A 22,915-nucleotide genomic window follows, 5' to 3' on the forward strand; every position below is an offset into this window, starting at 1 on the left:
CTGCAGTCCAAGGGACTCTCAAGAGTCTTCTCCAACACCACAGTTCAAATAGTTAATAAAAATTAACATCCAGAGTATTTAAGTAAATCTTACAATTTAATAGTTTTTAAAGAAAATACAGTGATATGAAATAATAATATAATATTTTGTTTGTTTAGTCACTCAGTCATGTCTGACTCTTTTGTGATGCCATGGACTATAGCCTGCCTAGCTCCTCTGTCCATGGGATTTCCCAGACAAGAATACTGGAGTAGGTTGCCGTTTCTTTCTCCATGGTATCTTCCTGACCCAGGGATGGAACCTGCATCTCCTACATTGGCAGGTGAATTCTCTACCACTGAGCCACCTGGGAAACAGTATAATGGGAAATAATATAGTGTTGTTCGTTCACTCAGTCATGTTCGACTCTTTGCAACCCCATGGACTGCAGCACGCCAGGCCTCCCTGTCCTTTACTATCTCCCGGACTCTGCTCAAACTCATATCCATTGAGTCGGTGATGCCATCCAACCATCTCATCCTCTGTTGTCCCTTTCTCCTCCTACCTTCAATTGTTCCCAGCGTCAGGATCTTTTCTAATGAGTCAGCTCTTCGCATCAGGTGGCCAAAGTATTGGAGCTTTAGTTTCAGCATCAGTCCTTCCAATGAATATTCAGGATTGATTTCCTTTAGGATTGACTGGTTTGATCTCCTTGCTGTGCAAGGGACTCTCAAGAGTCTTCTCCAACACCACAATTCAAAAGCATCAGTTTTTCAATGCTCAACCTTTTTTATGGTCCAACTCTCACATCCATATATATAATATAATATATCCTTAGGTAAAAGTGGTTACTTGCCAACAGAATTAATTTCAAGGTTTCTTATGGATAATTAGAAAATAAATTACTTTCAGATAATTTGTCTACTGTAAAGATAATTCATAATTTTTGTGGTGTCTTTAATGTTCTCTATAATATAAAATAATTTTTATGTGCTTTAGGAACATATCCCATACATGCAGATGTAATAGATGTGGATTTATTTTAAATTATATAAATGAGGCATCCTGACAAATAATCATACCAACTGCTATATGTAAAATTAAAGTTATTGATTATGGTCAACATATTTTGATTACTTACTACATGCTACACACATTGTAAATATTGTTTTAGCTAAATCTCACAGCAATCCTGTGACATGTTAATAGTAATTATATTATTACAAAAGAGGAAACTGAGATCTGCAGTAGTTAATCAACTTTTCCCCAAACCACACAGTTAGTAAATGTCAGGGCCAACTTGAATCCAGGACTATGACCTCCAAAGCCCACCAACTTGAACATTATATATACTCTAATGTTAATAGTTCCCATTTCTTTTGTTTCTAATGATACCAGGTAAATAGGCACATGAAGAATAGTTCTCAGTTGTCTTTACATCTTCTTACCATTTTCTCAATTGCAGTTTTTTTTCCTCAATCATTACTTAGTTTTAAAAGATGAATGAAACTCTTCCTAGAAGAAAACAAAATATAACGGTTCTTCGCTAATTCTCAGAGGGAAGAATCTTAAAGAAACATTCTCTCCGCCCAATTCCAGAGTGTTGCCAATATCTCCTACACATAAACTGAAATGAGTAGTTAATATTTCATTGCAGCATATCATAGCTAAACTTTGTTACATTCAAGAAGTGAAACTAGGATATTACCCTGGTGGTCCAGTGGTTTAAAATTCTGCACTTCGCGGGCAGGGGGCACGGCTTCAATCCTTGGTTGGGGAACTAAGATCCTGCATGTTGCATGGCATGGCCAAAAAAAAAGTGAAACTAATTTAATTTCTCTACTTACAGGAATATGAAAGTCAGATAGAAAAGGATATGTCCATTTCAGATGTGAATTCTATTACTGCACAAAGGAATAATTCTGCCAATTTTCTGAAAAAGGTAACAACAACAAAATAACATTGTCAGTGTGTTTGAATTTACTTTTGTGAAAACTAGTCTGCTGGATGCATAGCGTAGTACTATACTCTTCGCAGAGAGTCAGACGGGCAGACCTGGTTGCTCCTCACCTCCTTCTGATCACTAAGGGGTTTTCTGTTCCATTCAGACTTCTTTTTCAGAGTTAGTTACTGACCATCTGTAAATGTACACAGTTGACGTGTATTATTGATGCAACAGTTACTTCAGTTGACAGCAAACTCATTATTAGAGAATATTCCAACTTTTTCTGTTTACACCCATCTCTTCTTGACCCTGAAAATTCACCTTGAGAAATACAGCAGCATTTTGTTGGATTCCCTAGTTTTATTAACAACTCATAATGCCACACACCACAGCAGTTCAGTGGACAATAGATGGAGGACCTGCTAGGAGACAGAAAATAGTAGAGAAAGACATGCTTCAGATATTTACAGAACACCCTGCCAAAGCCTAAACCAGGTTTGAGGTGGAACCCCTCAATCAAATTCACTCCTGATTTCTTTGCACTGACCCCTCATCCTTCCACACTAAGCTTCCAGAGCACAGGGACTATATCTATAGATCCATGATGCCCAGCACTGTCCTCTTCACTCAGGAAATGTTGAGACACGTTTGAGCAGTTAATGAGGTTAGGAATAAAACCACAAGGCTGAGGAGATTTCTAAGATTTCTGCAAGAGTAGAATTGATAGCCCTTGCTATAGAGGACCAGGGAAGCCTTTCAAGATAACTTGAAAGCAGAGAGCCATGGAAAGATCTAAGAGATACACACCAAATACCTCGTAAAGACATGAGAGAAGTGACCTTGTGTGACTAGATGAGGCCTAGGCAGGTATGTGCAGACCTGTTCTGACCTCCCCATTTGTCTTTGGGCGAGTAATCTATGCACTGAGTCCTGCTTTATTGTTTTATAAAAACAGACAATAAAAATGCCTGCCTTGCTTTTCTTCTGAAGTAAAATGATAAAACTGCAAGTGCTGTGCTAGTTTGTACCCTGTTCGCTGAGAGCATGCTGGAAATGCAGACCTCTGTAGCTATCCTAGTCTGTGTCAGTACTTCCTGTTTATCATTGGCAGGTGTTTTCTCCCACTCACCCTTACCCCTCCTACACCTTCTTTATTAACTCCATGTGTGTGTGCCAAGTCACTTCAGTTGTGTCCGACTCTTTGTGACCCTGTGGGGTGTAGCTCACCAGGCTCCTCTGTCCATGGGACTCTAGGGAAGAATACTCTAGTGGGTTGCCATGCCCTCCTCCAGGGGATCTTCCTGACCCAGGGATTGAACCCGCATCTCTTATGTCTCCTGCATTGGCTGGCGGGTTCTTTACCATTAGCACCACCTGGAAAGCCCTACCAGCTCCGTATTTCTTTTAAAAAGAGTTGAGGTGATTTAATAATGAGATTTATGTCTTAGGAAATAAAGAGGTATTCCTATAAGAAAGGGAACACATACCCTACTCATCCCTTCTCTTCTTTTTGATGGATAAGGAAGCCCAGGAGGGAGCAGAGGATCAGGAAGGTGGTAAGAGCACAAGTGTCTGAGGATTCTGGAACTTCATGCAGGATCCTGCAAAGGAGTGTCAAGAACATTTTGTGATTGTGTTTCAGTTCCTTGTGAAGACTTTTTTGTTATCCGGAGATAGTTTCACACACAAGTTGAAGGATACTGACTCTAATTATAGGTGCTGGAATTGTGGTTTGACATTGGAGGCCTCATAGGGCCATGGGTGTTTAAATCTGATTGTGAGTTATGTGGGTTAAACTCCCTACTATGTTACTGGGGTCAGTGGTACCTGAGGCCAGGGTTGGAGCAGTAAAGTCCCAGCAGTCTCGTGGATTGCTAGATAAAGTTTTGCTGAAATATTTGTGTCTAAGAGGCCTGTAGCTCTCCTCAATTTGTCCCTTCCATTAATTTACTCAATAAATACTTAATGAGCATCTGCTGTTAATCAAGCATTATACTAGAGATTGAAATTACAGCAGTAAACAAAAGAGACTAAAATCCTTGACCTCCTAGTCATTCTAGTGGGAGAAGTCAGATAATGAACAAAATATTAGTGTATTAGATTGTGATATGTGCTCTAACAAGTAAAGTTGGAAAAGAGCACAGGTGTGTGTGTGTGTGGGGATGTGGGGTACAATTTTAAATAAGATAATCAAGGAAAGCCCCTGAGTAGGTAACACCAACGAAAGACCTGAAAGCTGAGGGAGCTGGAGTTGAAGCTCCAAAAAGTTAGAGTTTTCATGGGCGAAGAACATCGCAGGCTGATGGAACCACATGTGAAAACTGAGAAAGGAATATGCGTAGCCTGTGGCAGGAACAGCAAGGAGCTCAGTCTGTGTGTCGCCAGTGGAGCAAAGGAGAGAGAGAGAATGAGAGAAGGGGTGGGAGAAGGGAAAGAAAGAGAAGGAAGGGAGGGCTCCAGCACAATAATGGGGTCAGAGGGGAGAGGGATGTGGTTCACCTTCAAAGCAAGCAGTTTGTTGCCCATACAGGCTTCCCTGCTGGCTCAGACGGGAAAGAACCTGCCTGCAATGGAGGAGACCTGTGTTCAATCCCTGGGTTGGGAAGATCCCCTGGAGAAGGGAATGGCAAACTACTCCGGTATTCTTGCCTGGGAAATTCCATAGACAGAGGAGCATGGTGAGCTACAGCCCATGGGGTCACAAAGAGAGTAACACACACACACACACACACACACACACAGCAGAGTAATTCTTAGGAATTCTGTTTTTCCCATTCTACCACCTCATTTTCCTATATAATTTAAGCAGATCACTAGTCTCTAGGTTGAGCTTCCGAGGTGGTGCTAGTGGTAAAGAACCCTTCTGCCAATGCAGGAAAGGTAAGAGATGCAGGTTCGATCCCTGCGTTGGGAAGATCACCTGGAGGAGAGCATGGCAACCCATTCCAGTATTCCTGCCTAGAAATCCCGTGGACACAGGAGCCTGGTGGGCTACAGTCCATAGGGTCGTAAAGAGTCAGACACAAGTGAAGCGACTTAGCACACATGCACGTATACACAATTATCTCCAGGATGATTTGTGGCAGGACAGAAAGCGGAAATTTGCCTCGAGACACGCTTCTTCCTGGTTTCATTTCTAAAAGTCTACACCTGACGTGAAGGATGGGATTAGAGTAGAAAGGGAGAAATGTCCTTAGACTATATAGAATTTCAGAGTCCTTAGAGGAACCAATTTCTGTGGGTTCTACAAGCAGCATAGGCTTAGGGGAATGGCTCTGTTGAAGCACTGAATATCTAACCAAGCAGACAGAATGAGAACTTAAGGTCAGAATAGGATGAACTCCAAGGACATACAGAAATGCGATGACGTTTCTTTGTGGATCCAGATTTGTGTGAATACAAGTGACTGCTGTAAAAACACATTCACGGGTAATCATCTTCTTTGGTGAAGACTGATTCTGTCTATGTGAATACTCTTGAGTTAGGTTGGAAAAGAGATGAGAGGGTCATAATGAGAGTGTTAGGAATGATTTTGATAATGGTAGAAAACCGAACCATACTTTCACTTATCTAATTCCCCTTCCCATTCCTTACTTACAAAAAGTAAGAGTAACAAAAGAGTGACACTAGTAGCATTGTGTATACTTAATCTTAAAATATGAACTCTTTATTTCTTAAAAATATTTTTTGTAGATGAGAAGGTTGGTAATGAGAAGAATTGTCAAAGTTAGCAAATTTAACTTATCAGATATTGTGGCTGATTATGAAGAAATTGTATCTGCAAGGTATATATTAAAATTATTATTATTTAAGTCTGAAATACAAAGTATAAGCTAGTTCCTTCAGAGTCTTCAAATAAGTTCTCTTTTTATATTAATGTCTAAATCCAGTTACAAAGCATAAAATGAAATATAGTGATTTAAATATTTTTAATAATTTAAAAATTCCATTTTGGACATATCTGTATGATTTATATTTTCAATTGTATGGTATTTTAGTTTTTAACCCTCTCCTTGTGGCAATAAAAAAAAGAAAGCAAAACACCTTGGTCCCAAACTAGTTTTGCTCTCAGATCTCCCTGTCCTGGGACTGATTCTGGAAAAATCATTGGTGGTAGCACCATGCTCTAAGCCTATAATCTCCCCCTTTCAAAACTGAATCCTCAGCAAGGACTGACATAAGCACTCTGTGATCCACAAGCAGCTGAGGGGGAGCCTTTTGCTGAAGGAACTCAATTCTCATACTGTCCTATCTGTGAGACTTAAGGGTAGGAACAGGAATTAGGGATGCTACATATTTGGGAAACCACTCTGGGGCCACTTGCAGATTCTTAGTATTAACAGGAAGGTTTTAATTGGTTTAGGATGCTGAGATATATTTTGGGGGAGGGGTTTCTATTCTAAAATATACCTTGAAGTAATTCTTCTATGAGCAAGTGTTTTTAAATGAAAACGTATTTTAAAAACTTTTTATTGGGGTATAGTTGCTTTACAATGTTGTGCTAATTTCTGCTGTACAGCAAAGTGAATCTGTTGTACATATACGTATATCCACTCTTTTTTAGATTATTTCCCCATATAGGCCATTACAGAATGTTTAGTAGAGTTCCCTGTACTATCCATGGGTCCTTATTAGTTATCTATTTCATATTTAGTAGTCATATATAGTGGTGTGTGTGCTGATGGACCGGGAAGCCTGGCACGCTGCAGGCCATGGGGACTGCAAAGAGTCAGGCACGACTGAGTGACTGAACCGAACTGACCATGATGTGAGTGTGTCAATGATGAAAACTTATTTTTTAACTTTTATTTTACATTGGAGTACAGGTGATTAACAATGTTGTGTTAGTTTCAGGCGTACAACAAAGTGATTCAGTTAGACACATACATGTATCTATTGTTTTTCAAATTCTCTTCCTAATTAGGTTGTTACAGAATATTGAGCAGGGTTCCCTTTGCTGTACAGTAGGTCCTTATTGCTTATCCATTTAAAATATAACAGTGTGTACATGTCTATCCCAAACTCCCTAACTGTCCCTCAACCCTTCCCGGCTGGTAACCATAAGTTTGTTCTCTAAGTCTATGAGTCTGTTTCTGTTTTGTAAATAAGTTCATTTGTATCTTTTTTTGGATTCCACATATAAATGATATTACACAACATTTCTTTCTCTGACTTACTTTCCTCAATATGACAGTCTCTAAGTCAATCCATGTTGCTACAAATGGCCTTATTTCATTCTTTTCAATAGCTGAGTAATATTCCATTGTATATATATTAAGAAACATATATATGTATGTATGTATATATATATATATATATGCCACATCTTCTTAATCCATTCTCCTGTATATGGACATTTAGGCTGCTTCCATGTCTTGGCTATTGTAAACACACTGCAATGAGTACTGGGGAGCATGTTCCCTTTCAGACCATGTATTTCTCTGGATACATGCCCAGGAGTGAGGTTACAGGATGATATGGTAGCTCTGTTTTTAGTTTCTTAAGGAACCTCCAGACTGTTCTCCATAGTGGCTTCACAAATTTACATTCCCACCGACAGTGTAGGAGGGTTCTCTTTTCCCACCCTCTCCAGTGTTTATAGTTTGTGGGTTTTTTGATGATAGCCATTTTGTCTGGTGTGAGGTGATATCTTCTTGCAGTTTTGATTTGCATTTCTCTAATAATTAGCAGTGTTGAACATCTTTTCATGTGCCTCTTGGTCATCTATATGTCTTCTTTGGTGAAAATGTCTGTTTAAGTCTTCTGCCCCGTTTTTGATAGAGTTGTTTGTTTTGACGATGTTAAGCATCATGAGCTGTTTATAAATTTTGGAGACTAATCCCTTGGTCACATCATTTGCAAATATTTTTCCCAATCTGTGAACTGTCTTTTCATTTAGTTTATTGTTTCCTCTGCTGTGTAAAAACTTTTGAGTTTAATTAGGTCTCATTTGTTTATTTTTGTTTTTCCATTTCCATTACTCTGAGAGAGGGATTGAAAAAGATGACAGTGTTCTGCCTATGTTTTCCTCTAAGAGTTTTATAGTGTACAGTCATACATTTAGGTCTTTAATCCATTTTGAATTTATTTTTGTGTATGATGTCAAAGAATGTTCTAATATCATTTTTTGCTTGTAGCTGTTCAGTTTTCCCAGCACCCTTTATTGAAGAGACTGTCTTTCCTTCATTGTATATAGTCTTGCCTCCTTAGATTAATTGACCATAAGTACATGCATTTATTTCTGGGCTTTCTGTCCTGTTTCATTGATCTGCATTTCTATTTTTGTGCCAATACTATGCTTTTTTTTTTTGTGCCATGCTGTTTTGATGACTGTAACTTTGTAGGGTAGTCTGAAGTTTTTATTTTCAGTCTTTAGAGGAAAACAAGTGTGACCATAAAGTTATAATTCCATATAACTTTGTGTTTCCATGTAGGTTCCATAAAGGTTTGTGTTGCCAGGAGTTGCAGCACTTATAACTAACTCCTACTCAGAACTATGTAGAAAATGATCAAGACAATGATTCCTAAAAAATGAATAATCTTTTGAAATAACATCATGTTTCATGGGATTACCTCTCCATGCCCTATCTCTTCTTGGACCATATACCCAAAGAACATGGAGCAATCAGATGCTCTCTTAAAACTCAGAATCCCTTCCACACTCCAAAAAAGATTATTTTCTTGGATCTAAGACAACTCTGTCTCCCCTACACAGTAAAGAGAACATGGTTCAGAATAATGACTGTATTTATAATAAATTTTAAAAATCGTTATCTTTCAAATCTTATTATTTTATATCAATCTGATTGACCACTTTTTAGCCAGTTGACATATGCAGTTTGTAAGCTTCTTGAACAACGAAGAAAGTTAAAGCCTCAGAGGAAAGAAAGGAAAAAAGTGGCAGTACAGACTATCTGTGATAGAGATATTAAGATTCTTATCAGAATACTGAGAGCTTATAATATTCCTACACGGAAAACAACAGTTAATAGGTAAGGCAATTGCACCAATTATTGGAGTTACAAAAAATGTCTTAAATGTAAATTTCTAAACTGTCTTTTTAATAAAACTTTGTACTTTATTGATGCTCTACATACAAAAGCTGAATGAGAGTTGAAATCTTCATTTGAATAGTCAAACTTAACTGTCATTTCTATGTAGTAAAAGTTTGCAGAAGTTTGAGATGCCTGAAGTATCTTTAACATGTATATTTTTGGGTGCTTTATTAAATAAATGCCTTCTGTCCATATTCCCTATTTTGAAAACTTAAGCAGCTATTGCCAATTATACTGTCCACTCACAGTGTTGGAAGTAGAATAGTAGAATACAGGAGAGAATAGGCTCCATTTTGGACTTGTCATTTTATGTGACTTCTATAAAAATCAGATCTTACCATCTCTTTTGCAGGCACTCAGAATGATGTGTTTTATTGATGTTTCTTGGGCAGAGGATATGTGGGGTCAGAATGGTCAAATGAAGTCATCCTGAATATTTAGTATATCCTCAATATAAAGTGTCATATATTTAATCTCATATATAATCTATATATTGTGACTGTTTCATACCCAGGTACCTAAGGGATACTGAGTGTCCCTCTCTATCTACATTTAACACAGGTGTGCTCTACTTTCATATTTTATGTTTATCCCGTGAATTTTACCTATGAGAAACATTTTGCTTACTAGCTACTAATCTACAGTTAAAACCTCTTCAAGATTTTGCCTGTGTTTTGTAAATATGATTTTATTTATGATACACTTGATATTCTCAAAACAAATGCACATTTCAAGGCTGTTTTGTGAAATAAGGACATTTTAAAATTACTACCATTTTCTACAATAATCGGGCTTATTGGGCTTCCCTTGTGGCTCAGCTAGTAAAGAATCCACCTACAATGGGGGAGACCTGGGTTCAATTCCTGGGTTGAGAAGATTCCCTGGAGAAGGGAAAGGCTACCCACTCTAGTATTCTGGCCTGGAGAATTCCATGACTGTATAGTCCATGGGGTTACAAAGAGTCGGACATGACTGAGTGACTTTCACTTTCTGCAATAATTAATCTGTAAAAGAAAGAATACTATAACACCAAAAATAGAAATAATATAACTCAAAGTATTACCTACCCTATTTTTCCCTTTTTGCTGAGGATCAGTGAAGACTTTGCCACAGACTGGTTCCCATCCATAGCTCAGCACTGAGGAGCTACCCTTTCAGAGTAGTGATTGTCACATATTTATCTCTAACCCCCTATGCTATGAAGACCCAAAGCAAACTGTAAGATCCAGGGTAACTGTCTTATCTAGCTCTATAAGCATAAGCAGAAACCCAACAACACAGCACAGAAGCATAAGCAAAAACACACCTACTCGCACCAAAACAAATATTGAAGTTAATTAAAATGTATGTCTCTATTTTGTTTTTCCTGAAGGTCCTTGGATATGCCTACTTATTTGATATCATCCATGTCTCGCCTCAGACATAAAGAAACAATCAAATCATTAGCCTCAGATGAACTCTTAAATGAGATAAGTATTTAACACTTCTCTAAAGCACAGTTTTGATCATGTTTTCCCTGAATTGCAACTGGCCCCTAACTGGGGCTACTCTCTTGGGCTTCTAGTTTACTCTCCATAACATAGTGATGGTGCTGTTTACAAAATGTAATTCTAACCATTTCATTCTCTACTACCCTGCCCTCAGGGTCTATAGAATAAAATGCAAGCTCCTTAGAAAGTATACCAAAATCTGTATTTATCTGGTTGTTATCTACCAATCAGTCAGCCACATTTCCCTCCACCCCACAGCAGTGTCATATACACTACTGCGTTCTAGCAGTCCTCCATTCTTGCCCTTTCTTTTGCCTGGAATGGCCACCACACTTCATGTTCATGTGTTACTGGCCACATGAACTACTATTTAATGTTTTGAAGCTCAAGCCCACGCTATGTGTTCTCTATGAAGTTCTCTTTGTCCTCACCCCCCAAAGTTTAATCATTCTCTCTCCTGAGTAACTATTATATCCTGAATATATTTCTTTTGTTTCATTGCCATTATTTGCTTAACTGTCCTTTGTTTTCTCCTGAGAGACTTAAGATAAAAATCTTTACCGATATCCATGTATTTTTGAATCCTAGAAAAATCATACCTGATATTAAATAGGATGAAATCTTAATTGAATGAATGAATGAATAAATAATGGTTGTTTGAAAAACTAGAAAAAGCAAACCATCTAGTTATCAGCCAGTAACTAATTTCTACCTTTTATCAACTATATAAAATATTACAAAAACCTAGTCGGGGTTTATCATGTGTTTCAGGATACTGTACACCCCTTTGTGGAAGTTTCCTTTCAGCACACTGTATACCAAACCAGCGTTGCCAGTGGATCTCATCCATGTTGGAACGAAGAAATTAAAGTAGATTTTATGTAAGTTGGAGTCCATTTTTCCTTGACTTCTAAAATAAACCAATAACAGAATTGGTTTCTTGAGCCATTTATTAAAAATAATGATTGATACAGGCTTAATTTTTAAGTTTTTAAATTATGAAGTGTGTTTACATAGATAATGTATGCTTGCATGCTAAGTCGCTTCAGTCATGTCTGAGTCTTTGCGACCCTGTGAACTGTAGCCCACAAGGCTCCTCTGTCCATGGGATTCTCTAGGCAAGAATACTGGAATGGGTTGCCCTGCCCTCCTCGAGGGGCTCTTCCCGACTCAAGAATTGAACTCGTGTCTCCTGTGGCTCCTGCACTGCAGGCAGATTCTTGACCACTGAGTCAGCAGGGAAGCCCCTATATAATGTATATGTAAATATAAGTTCTGAGGGAAAATGAATATTTGTGTATCTACCATTTAGCTTTAAAAATGGAGTGTTACCAGGAACGTTGAAGGCTCCACTGTGCCAATATCTAACTGTATCCCCCTTGTGTTTATCCTTCCCTCTCTTTCTTTATGACTTTAAATCATAGATATTCATCCCTAGCTATGTTTTATTTCTTTATGGATGCTTTTCAACTGTATATAAATTGAATTGTCTTTTGCAACCTGTTTCTTTATTCTTCATTATTTTTAGAGATTTATCCATATTCATAACTATTCCTTCCTTCATTTTCACTTCGTTATAGTATTCCACTGTTAAAATTTATTTATTCTTTAAATTATTCCATAATTTATTTATTCTTTACCCTGTTGATGCACATTTGCCTGATTTTAGTGTTTTGCTATTATGAATAGTGTTGCTCTGAACATTCTTGTACTTGTTATCTGGAACACACATCTAAGAGTTTCTTTTTAAGACATTAGTTCTCAAGCTATTTTGTGCACTGAAATCACCTGTATGGCTTCTTTAAACAAATTGCTGGGCCCAACTCCATAGTTTCTAATCCAATAGCTCTAGAATAGGGCTCAGAGAAGGCAATGGCAACCCACTATAGTACTCTTGCCTGGAAAATCCCATGGATGGAGGAGCCTGGTAGGCTGTGTCCATGGGGGCGCTAGGAGTCGGACACGACTGAGCGACTTCACTTTCACTTTTTACTTGCATGCACTGGAGAAGGAAATGGCAACCCACTCCAGTGTTCTTGCCTGGAGAATCCCAGGGACGGCGGAGCCTTGTGGGCTGATGTTTATGGGGTCGCACAGAATCGGACACGACTGAAGCAACTTAGCAGCAGCAGCAAGCAGAGTAGGGCTGATACATAATTCCATTTCTAACAAGTTCCAGGTGTTACTGATGCTACTAGTCAGGAGACACTTTGAAACCCTCTGCTCCAGGATCCATATCCAGGAGTGGAATTGCTTCAGCTTTACTATGTAATGTCAATTTTTTTCCCGAAGTGATTGTGCCAATATACACTCTCAATATATAAGTTCCTATTGTGCCACATCTTCAATAATATTTAATATTTTTTAAATTAATTTTTCTAATATGGTGGATCTAAAGTGATATTCTTACTGTGATTTAATTTACATTTCTGGATTTCTAATGAGATTGAGTTTCTTTTTCTTCCATTTTAAACAAATTGATAGACTTTATCATTTTTAGAGTTTAGATTCCTAGTAAAATTGAGCAGAAAGCAGAATTCTTATATATCCTCTCCCTTCAACACACACACACACACACACACACACACACAGCTTCCCTAAGTGTCAGTGCGGTACATTTCTTATGAAACGGACCATATTATGAGACAAAGTCCACAATTTACATTAGAATTCATTCTTTGTGTTGTACATTCTATGCGTGTGTACTCAGTTGCTTCAGTCATGTCCAGCTGTTTGTGACCCTATGGACTATAGCCCACCAGGCTCCTCTGTCCATGGGATTTCTCCAGGCAAGAATACTGGAGTGAGTTGCCATGCCCTCCTTCAGTGGATCTTCCTGACCCAGGGGTCGAACTTGTGTCTCCCACATCTCCTGCAGTACAGGTAGATTTTTTACCACGAGTGCCACCTGGGAAGCCTTGTATGTTCTATGGGTTTTGTCAAGAATAGCAAGGAGAGACAGGAAAACCTCCTTCAGTGATCAATGCAAAGAAATAGAGGAAAACAATAGAATGGGGGAGACTAGAAATCTCTTCAAGAAAATTAGAGATACCAAGGGAACATTTCATGCAAAGATGAGTGCAATAGAGGACAGATATGGTATGGACCTAACAGAAGCAGAAGATATTAAGAAGAGGTAGCAACAATACACGAAGAACTATGCAAAAAAGATCTTCATGACTCAGATAACCACGATGGTGTGATCACTCACCTAGAGCCAGACATCCTGGAATGCAAGGTCAAGTAGGCCTTAGGAGGCATCACTATGAACAAAACTAGTGGAGGTGATGAAATTCCAGTTGAACTATTTCAGATCCTAAAAGATGATGCTGTGAAAGTGCTGCACACAATATGCCAGCAAATCTGGAAAACTCAGCAGTGGCCATAGGACTGGAAAAGGTCAGTTTTCACTCTAATCCCAAAGTAAGGCAATGCCAAAGAATGCTCAAACTACCACACAATTGTACTCATCTCACACGCTAACAAAATAATGCTCAAAATTCTCCAAGCTAGGCTTCAACTTTACATGAATCATGAACTTCTAGATGTTCACGCTGGATTTAGAAAAGGCATAGGAACCAGAGATCAAATTGCCAACATCCGTTGGATCATCAAAAAAGCAAGAGAGTTCCAGAAAAACATCTACTTTTGCTTTATTGACTATGCCAAAGCCTTTGACTGTGTGGATTACAACAAACTGGAAAATTCTGAAAGAGATGGGAATACCAGACCACCTTACCTGCCTCCTGAGAAATCTGTATGCAGGTCAAGAAGCAACAATTAGAACTGGACATGGAACAACAGACTGGTTCCAAATAGGGAAAGGAGTCCATCAAGGCTGTATATTGTCACCCTGCTTATTTAACTTATATGCAGAGTACATCATGCAAAATGCTGGGCTGGATGAAGCACAAGTTGAAATCAAGATTTCTGGGAGAAATACCAATAACCTCAGATATGCAGACACCACCCTTATGGCAGAAAACAAAGAAGAACTAAAGAGCCTCTTGATGAAAATGAAAGAGGAGAGTGAACAAGTTGGCTTAAAATTCAACATTCAGAAAACCAAGATCATAGCATCTGGTCCCATCACTTCATGGCAAATAGATGGGGAAACAATGGAAATGGTGAGAGACTTTATTTTAGTGGGCTCCACAATCACTGCAGATGCTGACTATAGCCATGAAATTAAAAGACGCTTGCTCCTTGGAAGGAAAGTTATGACAAACCTAGACAGCATATTAAAAAGCAGAGACATTACTTTCCCAACAGAGACATTATTTTCCCAAGGTCCATCTAGTCAAAGCTATGGTTTTTCCAGTAGTCATGTATGGATGTGAGAGTTGGACTATAAAGAAACTTGAGCACTGAAGAATTGATGCTTTTGAACTGTGGTGTTGGAGAAGACTCTTGAGAGTCCTTTGGACTGCAAGGAGATCCAACCAGTCCATCCTAAAGGAAATCAATCCTGAATATTCATTGGAAAGACTGATGATGAAGCTGAAGCTCCAATACTTTGGCCACCTGATGCAAAGAACTGACTCATTGGAGAAGACCCTGATGCTGGGAAAGATTGAAGGTAGGAGGAGAAGGGGACGACAGAGGATGAGATGGTTGGATGGTATCACCAACGCAATAGACACGAGTTTGAGTAAACTCAAGGAGTTCGTGATGGACAGGGAAGCCCGGTGTGCTGGAGTCCATGGGGTTGCAAAGAGTCAGACACGAGTGAAGAACTGAACTGATACTCACTCCAGTATTCTTGCCTGGAGAATCTCATGAACAGAGGAGCCTGGTGGGTTACATTCTGTAGGGTCACAAAGAGTTGGACATGACTGAAGAAACTTAGTGTGTGCGCACACATGGGTATGTGCCCATAAGTGGGATTGCTGGGTCATATGGCAAATCTATTTTTGATTTTTAAGGAACCTCCATACCGCTCTCCATAGTGGCTGTACCAATTTGCACTCCCACCAACAGTGTAGGAGGGTTCCTTTTTTTCTACATCCTTTCCAGGATTTATTGTCTATAGATTTTTTGATATTGAGTCTAATGAAAGTCATCTTGAAAACACATAGGTTTTCTTAACTTACACTTTAAAAAAGAAAATAACACAGGTAATTTTATAGTCCTTTATGAATAATGATTTTATAAAATCAGTTAAACATCTGAATATGTTTTCTTATTTACAGCTTACCAGGACATGATTGTAACTTCTCAAGTTTATCTAAAATAAAAGATAATATATATATCAACATTTTTGATGAAATGATTATTGAAAAGCATGAGGTAAAGTAGAATAATTATAATAATCAATGTTGAAATAATTCTAGGTTCAGACTGAATGAAGTCTGTGAACGTATTTGTTAATTTGCTTTTAGATGCAGTGTCTACAACGTTTTCTCAAAAGGATATGGAGCAACATGAAATAAAATCAGACATGTGACAAGTCAGTTCAAAAATAACAGAGCTCATAAACCACACATAGGAAGAGGAGGGATAAATATACCAAGAATTTGGGGAAACTAGGTTTCTGCAATTGAACATTATATCTACATGTGAACTTCCTGGTAGCCAAGCTTTACCATATTTTCAAGGTTTGCTGCACTAAGCATATTTGCTATGATATATACTATGATACATACTTAATGTATATATTATAGTAAAAGTATGTACATTAAGATGCTTTACATTGTTTACTGAGATGTAGGTAAATCTCAAAAGCAGTGGCTATGAACTGAAGAGAGGAATCAGGTGTACTGGTAGCTTTTTTCAAACTTCAGTGCTTCCCCAGATTCAAGTAAACAGCAGCAACACACCCAGGGCTTAGAAACTGAATACCATGGCTTCCTAGTTGGCGTGTGATCACTAGAATCTCAATATTGTCTATTATGACCCTTACCTCCCTGGCATTTGTTCTTCTTAGAAGAAAAGAGAGATCAGATTAAAATGGGAACCAGCATATATTGCATTTTCTTTTACAAGGTTTTTACATTTCTAAACTGGACTGTCTGCAAGAGGACCATTCAGTGAATTTTCTTAGTCAAGAAATGGCCCATGTTAACCTTTGTTGTGGTGGCTGTTCAGTCAATAAGTTGTGTCTGACTCTTTGTGACCCCATGGACTCCAGCACACCAGGCTCCCCTGTCCTTCGCCATCTCCCAGAGTTTGTTCAGATTCATGTCTGGTGATGCTATGTAACTGATGCCATCATTTCTTGGCAGTAAGCCAACATGATCCATAATTATGACAGCAAGGGAAAGGTGGTTGATGGAAAAGCATAAAATGAAGCAGAAAGCAAGACAGTATATGGGAAAAACCACAATGAATTGTCCTTTTTATCTCCCTTCTTTTTTCCTAGCTCCTTACTTCAGCCCAGGTTAATAGTGTATAACTTTAATATTAACAGAAATTTTGAGTCTATGGCTTTAAAAGAAATCACATTAACATAAATAATTTAAGGTCTTATTCTTATTCTACCTTCTACTCACAAAACCTCTATCAGTCCGTCGCAAAATTTTCTGGAAGCCTCCGAGAAGTCCTCATATATGTGCTTAGACATGACTGTTAGCTACAGTTGTCAGTATGTGGGTTCTTTTGACTCAGCCCCCAAAGCTCTCAGTTCAGTTCAGTTCAGTCGCTCAGTCATGTCCAAAGAATCTCACCATCACCACTGTTGACATTGCCCGTGATTACGATGCCACCATCTGTGCCAAGGGTGTTATCCCTCCAGTTATCCTTGAGCCCAGAGTTATCAGAATACTCAAGAGGCACTGGATTCTGTACAAACATGGGCAGAACGGGCCTATTTTCTCTGAATCCATACCACATATTGTGTATCTAGACTTTAAAGCAATAGTATTTGTACACAAAATCTCACCGTAGAAGAGCTTCTCCAGCCACTGACCCTAATCACCAGGGGCCAAACCAAGGACAAGGGACCTCGTGGGGTTCAGTGTGCACCAACCCTTTCCACGTCTTCATTGTCCTTTCTCTTCTTCTTGATTCCTAAACTCAACCCAACTGCTCTCATCTTCCCCAATTACAAGTAAAAATCAGTGGGTATAAGTATATACTGGTACTATGGAGCGGTTTGTCGCCTATGCCAGTCTTAACTCAAACAAGCAACATGCCAATCCCAAGAACTGTTCTCTAACACCTTTCCCATATTCCCTCTATTTCAGCACTTTGGCTGATGAAATGAAAAACGTAAATGGCTAAAAGTGAAGTGAGTTACAGAGTAAATGCCAGTGGAGTTAGTGGTGTTGGTGGTGAATGCCAAACCCTTTTTTGCCTAATACCCCACTACACTGTCTCTAATTTTTAAAAATAGCATTATTGAGGAGTAGTTGGCATACAGTAAGCTGCACATAAAGTGTGTATTTTGACAAATTTTGACATATATGTATATATATACATGAAACCATTATCAAAGTCAAGGCAATTAATATATGCATCACTCTCAAAGGTTTTCCTCTGTCCTGTTAGAATACCTCCATCCTTCCCTTCCTTCTTCCCACCCCAGGAAATGATTCATCTGCTTTCAGTAACTATAGTTTGTATTTTCTGGAATTTTATAGAAATGGTATCATACAGTTTTCACTCTTTTTTCCTTGGCCTGGCAGCTTTTGTTCAGGGAAAAAAAATTATTTTTAGATTTGTCCATGTTGTGTTATTTATCAAATAGTTCATTACTTTTTATTGTATAGTGGTAGTCTGTTGAAAACACACATTGTATTGTATGTTTAAATATTCACCTGTTGATGGACAAGTGGGTTTTCTATGGTGGGGGTGGGAGGGATATTATAAATAAAACTACCATGAGGATTTGTGTAGAAGTCTTACATACAAATGCTTTAATTTGGGGGTGGTAAATACATAGGAGTGAAATGACTGGATCATATGGTAAGTGGACATTTAAGAAACAAACTGTTTTTTCAAAGTGATTGTACAGTTTTTTATTTCCACCAGCACTGTATGAGACTTCTAGTTCTTTCACATTCTTACAAGCATGTAGTCAGACTTCAAAATTTTAGCCATTCTAATAAGCCTGTGGTTGTATCTCATCATAGTTTTAATTTGCATTTCCTCTTGATGAAGGTGAAAGAGGAGAGTGAAAAAGTTGGCTTAAAGCTCAACATTCAGAAAACAAAGATCATGGCATCTGGTCCCATCAGTTCATGGGAAATAGATGGGGAAACAGTGGAAACAGTGTCAGATTTTATTTTTCTGGGCTCCAAAATCACTGCAGATGGTGACTGCAGCCATGAAATTAAAAGATACTTACTCCTTGGAAGGAAAGTTATGTCCAACCTAGATAGCATATTCAAAAGCAGAGACATTACTTTGCCAACAAAGGTCCGTCTAGTCAAGGCTATGGTTTTTCCTGTGGTCATGTATGGATGTGAGAGTTGGACTGTGAAGAAGGCTGAGCGCCAAAGAATTGATGCTTTTGAACTGTGGTGTTGGAGAAGACTCTTGAGAGTCCCTTGGACTGCAAGGAGATCCAACCAGTCCATTCTGAAGGAGATCAGCCCTGGGATTTCTTTGGAAGGAATGATGCTAAAGCTGAAACTCCAGTACTTTGGCCACCTCATGGGAAGAGTTGACTCATTGGAAAAGACTGATGCTGGGAGGGATTGGGGGCAGGAGGAGAAGGGGACGACAGAGGATGAGATGGCTGGATGGCATCACTGACTCGATGGAGTCTGAGTCTGAGTGAACTCCGGGAGTTGGTAATGGACAGGGAGGCTGCTGCTGCGATTCATGGGGTCTCAAAGAGTCAGACACGACTGAGTGACTGAACTGAACTGAACTGAATAACTAATGATGTTGAATGGCTTCCCTGGTGGTTCAGATGGTAAAGAATCTGCCTGCAATGCAGGAGACCTGGGTTTGATCCCTGGGTTGGGGAGATACCCTGAAGAAGGGAACGGGAATCCATTCTAGTGTTCTTGCCTGGAAAATTCCATACACAAAGGAGCCTGGCGAGTCGCAAACAGACACGACTGAGCAACTAACAACACACAATGACGTTGAGCATTTTTTCATGAATTGCTCTTGGTGTCATGTTTTTTAGCTCTGATTTTATAACTCTTTATTAGAGTTACAGGGCTTCCCAGGTGGTGCTAGGGTTGTAAAGAACCTGCCTGCTAATGCAGGAGACATAACAGACTCAAGTTCCATCGCTTGGTAGGGAAGACCCCCTGGAGGAGGGCATAGCAACCCACTGCACTATTCTTGCCTGGAGAATTCTCATGGACACAGGAGCCTGGAGGGCTACAGTCCATTGGGTCACACAGAGTCAGACACGACTGAAGCAACTTAGCACACACACACACACACACTGTTAAGATTATATTCCTTCTTCATGAATTGATGGCTCTATTATTATGAAATATTCCTCTTTATCCCTGGTTACATTTCTTAATTCTTAAATCTACTTTGTATGTTATAAATATAGGCATTTCGGCTTTCTTTTCATTGGTGTTTGTTTTCTTTCTTTTCTTCTTATTTTTTCTTTTAACCTGTGTCTTCATATGTAAAATGAGTTTACTTTCAGTTCAGTTCAGTTCAGTTGCACAGTTGTGTCCGACTCTTTGCGACCCCATGAATCGCAGCATGCCAGGCCTCCCTGTCCATCACCATCTCCCAGAGTTCACTCAGACTCACGTCCATAATTGGGTCTTCCTTTTTTATTCAGTTAACAACCTCTATCTTTTAATAAATGGGTATTTACGCTTTGTGTAATTACTGACTTGGCTAGGTTCCATCTTCCTGTTTGTTTTCTGCTTGTCCCGTCTGTTTTTTGTTCTTTTTTTCTTCCCTTTTTTGGATTAATACTTTTATTATTCTACTTTATTTTCACTATTGGCTTATTAGCTGTACTTTTTTAATTTCTTAATTGTTGCTCTAGGTTTTATTATATATTATTGCACTTATGACAGTCTATAATATTATGCCACTCCACATATAGTGTAAGAACAGGATATTATTACACTTCCATTTCTACTCCTTTGCTTTGTGTTAATGTTATTTTATCATATATTTTGCTTTTATATATGTCATAAACTCTGCAACAAGTCATTATTATTGCTTTAAATAGTCAATTATCTTTTAGAGAAATTTTTGAAAGTGAGAAAAAAACTTCTCTATTTACTCTTTGGTTTCTTTTTAAAATGAAAGAGAATTTATTATACTTACCTGCAAGTTTGTGTGAAGTTATTCATCACATGATATAGAATAGTAATAGAAAACTTATTTATTTTAATAGGATCGCTGTTTCAAGAGCTGTAGTGGTCATTCATATATAAGAAAGAATTGGCTTGGATCCATTGTCTTCCCTTTCTCTGCTCTCCTACAACAATCTGAGGTAACAGAAACTGATTTTTTGCTAATTCTAAATTTTTGTCTCTGGCTAATAGAAACACTTACTGTTTTCTTTGAGTCAGATTTTGATTGGCATGTTGATAAGTCAGTTGAAATGATCCTGTATGCAAGTGCCTCTTAGGTGTTGGAGTATTTGAAGATTTTAGCTGTCTCTAAGAGATACCCACAAATTTATTTCATATATTTTTTGTATTCATTGATGAAGAAAAGGTCAGCTAACTGTAGGTCTTAAAGCAACATTCATATTTGTTTATAACAGTTACATAATTCCAGATTCATACATTTTCTGAATAATGACATTGCTTCGTAACCATGGGTTCCATGATTCTATGCAATCACAGCGTGTCATGAGGGAGCACGTTACAAATACAAGTGCTGCGAATAAAGAGCAATGGAGATTTTAAGCTGTTGGAGGTATAGGGCCTCCTCTTATAAATCCCTGCAGTTACTTCTCAGTCTCAGGCCAGATGCTAGGATAGAGAAGTAGTTAAGAAGGTGAGCTTCAAAGGTAGACTCGTCTGCATTGTAATCCTGGCTCTACTACTCATTGGTTGTGTGACCTGTCACAACTTCCTCACATGCTCTGAACTCATTTCCTTATCTATAAAATGGAGATTAGTGGCGTCTACCTCATTGAATAATGTGATCTATATCAAGCACTTGGAAGAATGCCTTATACATAGTAGGTGCTCAATAACTATTAATATTAGTTATGTTATTATCAGTAGTAGTTATTATTTTAAATTATCTCCTCACACACACACACATACACACATGGTCCCTCCTCCAGTGGACTTTGGGTCATCTCTCCTTCTGTTCCATTTTTTTTCTCTTTCCAGACCCAGTGCAAAATGTAACATGGTCTTTTAGCATTTTTCTCTGAGCTTAAATTTTATTCTCTAAGAGTTTCTATCACTCTGGTATGTTAACTTCCTTCCTCATTTCATCCCTTTCTTACTTCTGCCTTTTCCACATACTACATATTACAGAGGGACCCAGGGTGTCAAGGTTGCTTGTGAGCAGATCATCATGGAAAACTTTATCATTCTTTGCAAGTCCCTATTAGTCGAATCAGCATGAACCCATGCAAGCCTATTTCCTGCAATAGAGTAGACTGAACTGAGCTATCTTTGACTGATGTTTATTTTTATCATGCAGAATCCATTCTGTTCATATACTCTTTCAGATTAGTGGAACATTTCAAGTAAATATTCCACCTGTTTTGCTTGGGTATACTTGGAGTAAGACTTATGTGTCTCCTAAAGAAGATTATAATGGACAGAATTTAAAAGAAAGTACCTTCTTAAATATTTTTGCTACTATTGAACCTCAAATATCATATGCCATCTGTAGTCCAGAACTAGACAAGGTAGGCTTTCCACTGAATTATTTTCAGATATACTATCAAAGGAGTGTTAATTCCAAAGATGACAAAAATGAATGTTGGTTCTTGATATTTTCCTGTGGGAACAATATGGTAGCAAGTTGAAATATTTTAAACTTGATTCTAGTTTTCAGATCAAATAGACATTTTGGAGAGAGCACGGATTTTTACAAAAAATTGTAAGGCATTATTTCCTAAACGAAGAATCACCACTACTGTTTTTAATGATGAAGGGATACAGATCTTAGTAATAAGATACATCAAAGCATTGAATCCACCTCAACAACTCCTGGATATGTTTCTTCATGATTCTAATGCAAGACTTGTAAGTGATATTTATGTTAGTAAATTTATTGAGATATTCACATACCATATAATTTGCCCTTCTAAAGTATATTATTCAGTGGTTTTTAATATATATACCAAGTTGTGCAGCCATCACCACAGTAAATTTTAGAACATTTTGATCACTCTAAATTTATATTTATTTTAATTGGTTTATTTTTTAATGTTAACTTTGAGTAAAACTTTCTTATTAAAATTGCTGAGACAGTTTCCTGAGAGAGATAGCATCTGTGTTGCAATGTGTGCTCCTGAGTGTGTGGTGGAAGAAAACATTTCCTCCTGTTGCCCTTCACTCTGCCCACTTGTACTGAAGGTCACTGTTGCCACA

At 38.2% G+C, this 22,915-nt stretch overlaps 1 protein-coding gene across 5 annotated transcripts in view; it reads left to right on the forward strand.

Annotated features, from left to right (window-relative positions):
• The window catches only part of CC2D2B (coiled-coil and C2 domain containing 2B), a 109,198-nt gene that overhangs the window by 63,102 nt on the left and 23,181 nt on the right, over positions 1-22,915 (forward strand). For 2 of the 5 annotated variants that reach the window (XM_019953026.2, XM_019953027.2), the window contains exons 1-5: positions 10,461-11,350; positions 15,662-15,758; positions 20,743-20,841; positions 22,045-22,227; positions 22,370-22,567. In XM_019953026.2, coding sequence (XP_019808585.2) covers positions 15,738-15,758; positions 20,743-20,841; positions 22,045-22,227; positions 22,370-22,567 — 501 coding nt within the window. In that variant the 5' untranslated portion in view covers positions 10,461-11,350; positions 15,662-15,737. The other 3 variants (XM_070780565.1, XM_019953025.2, XM_070780566.1) reach the window with 2 other exon arrangements.

Source organism: Bos indicus, chromosome 26 (assembly GCF_029378745.1).
Source record: "Bos indicus isolate NIAB-ARS_2022 breed Sahiwal x Tharparkar chromosome 26, NIAB-ARS_B.indTharparkar_mat_pri_1.0, whole genome shotgun sequence".
In the NCBI taxonomy this organism is placed as follows: Eukaryota; Metazoa; Chordata; class Mammalia; order Artiodactyla; family Bovidae; genus Bos; species Bos indicus.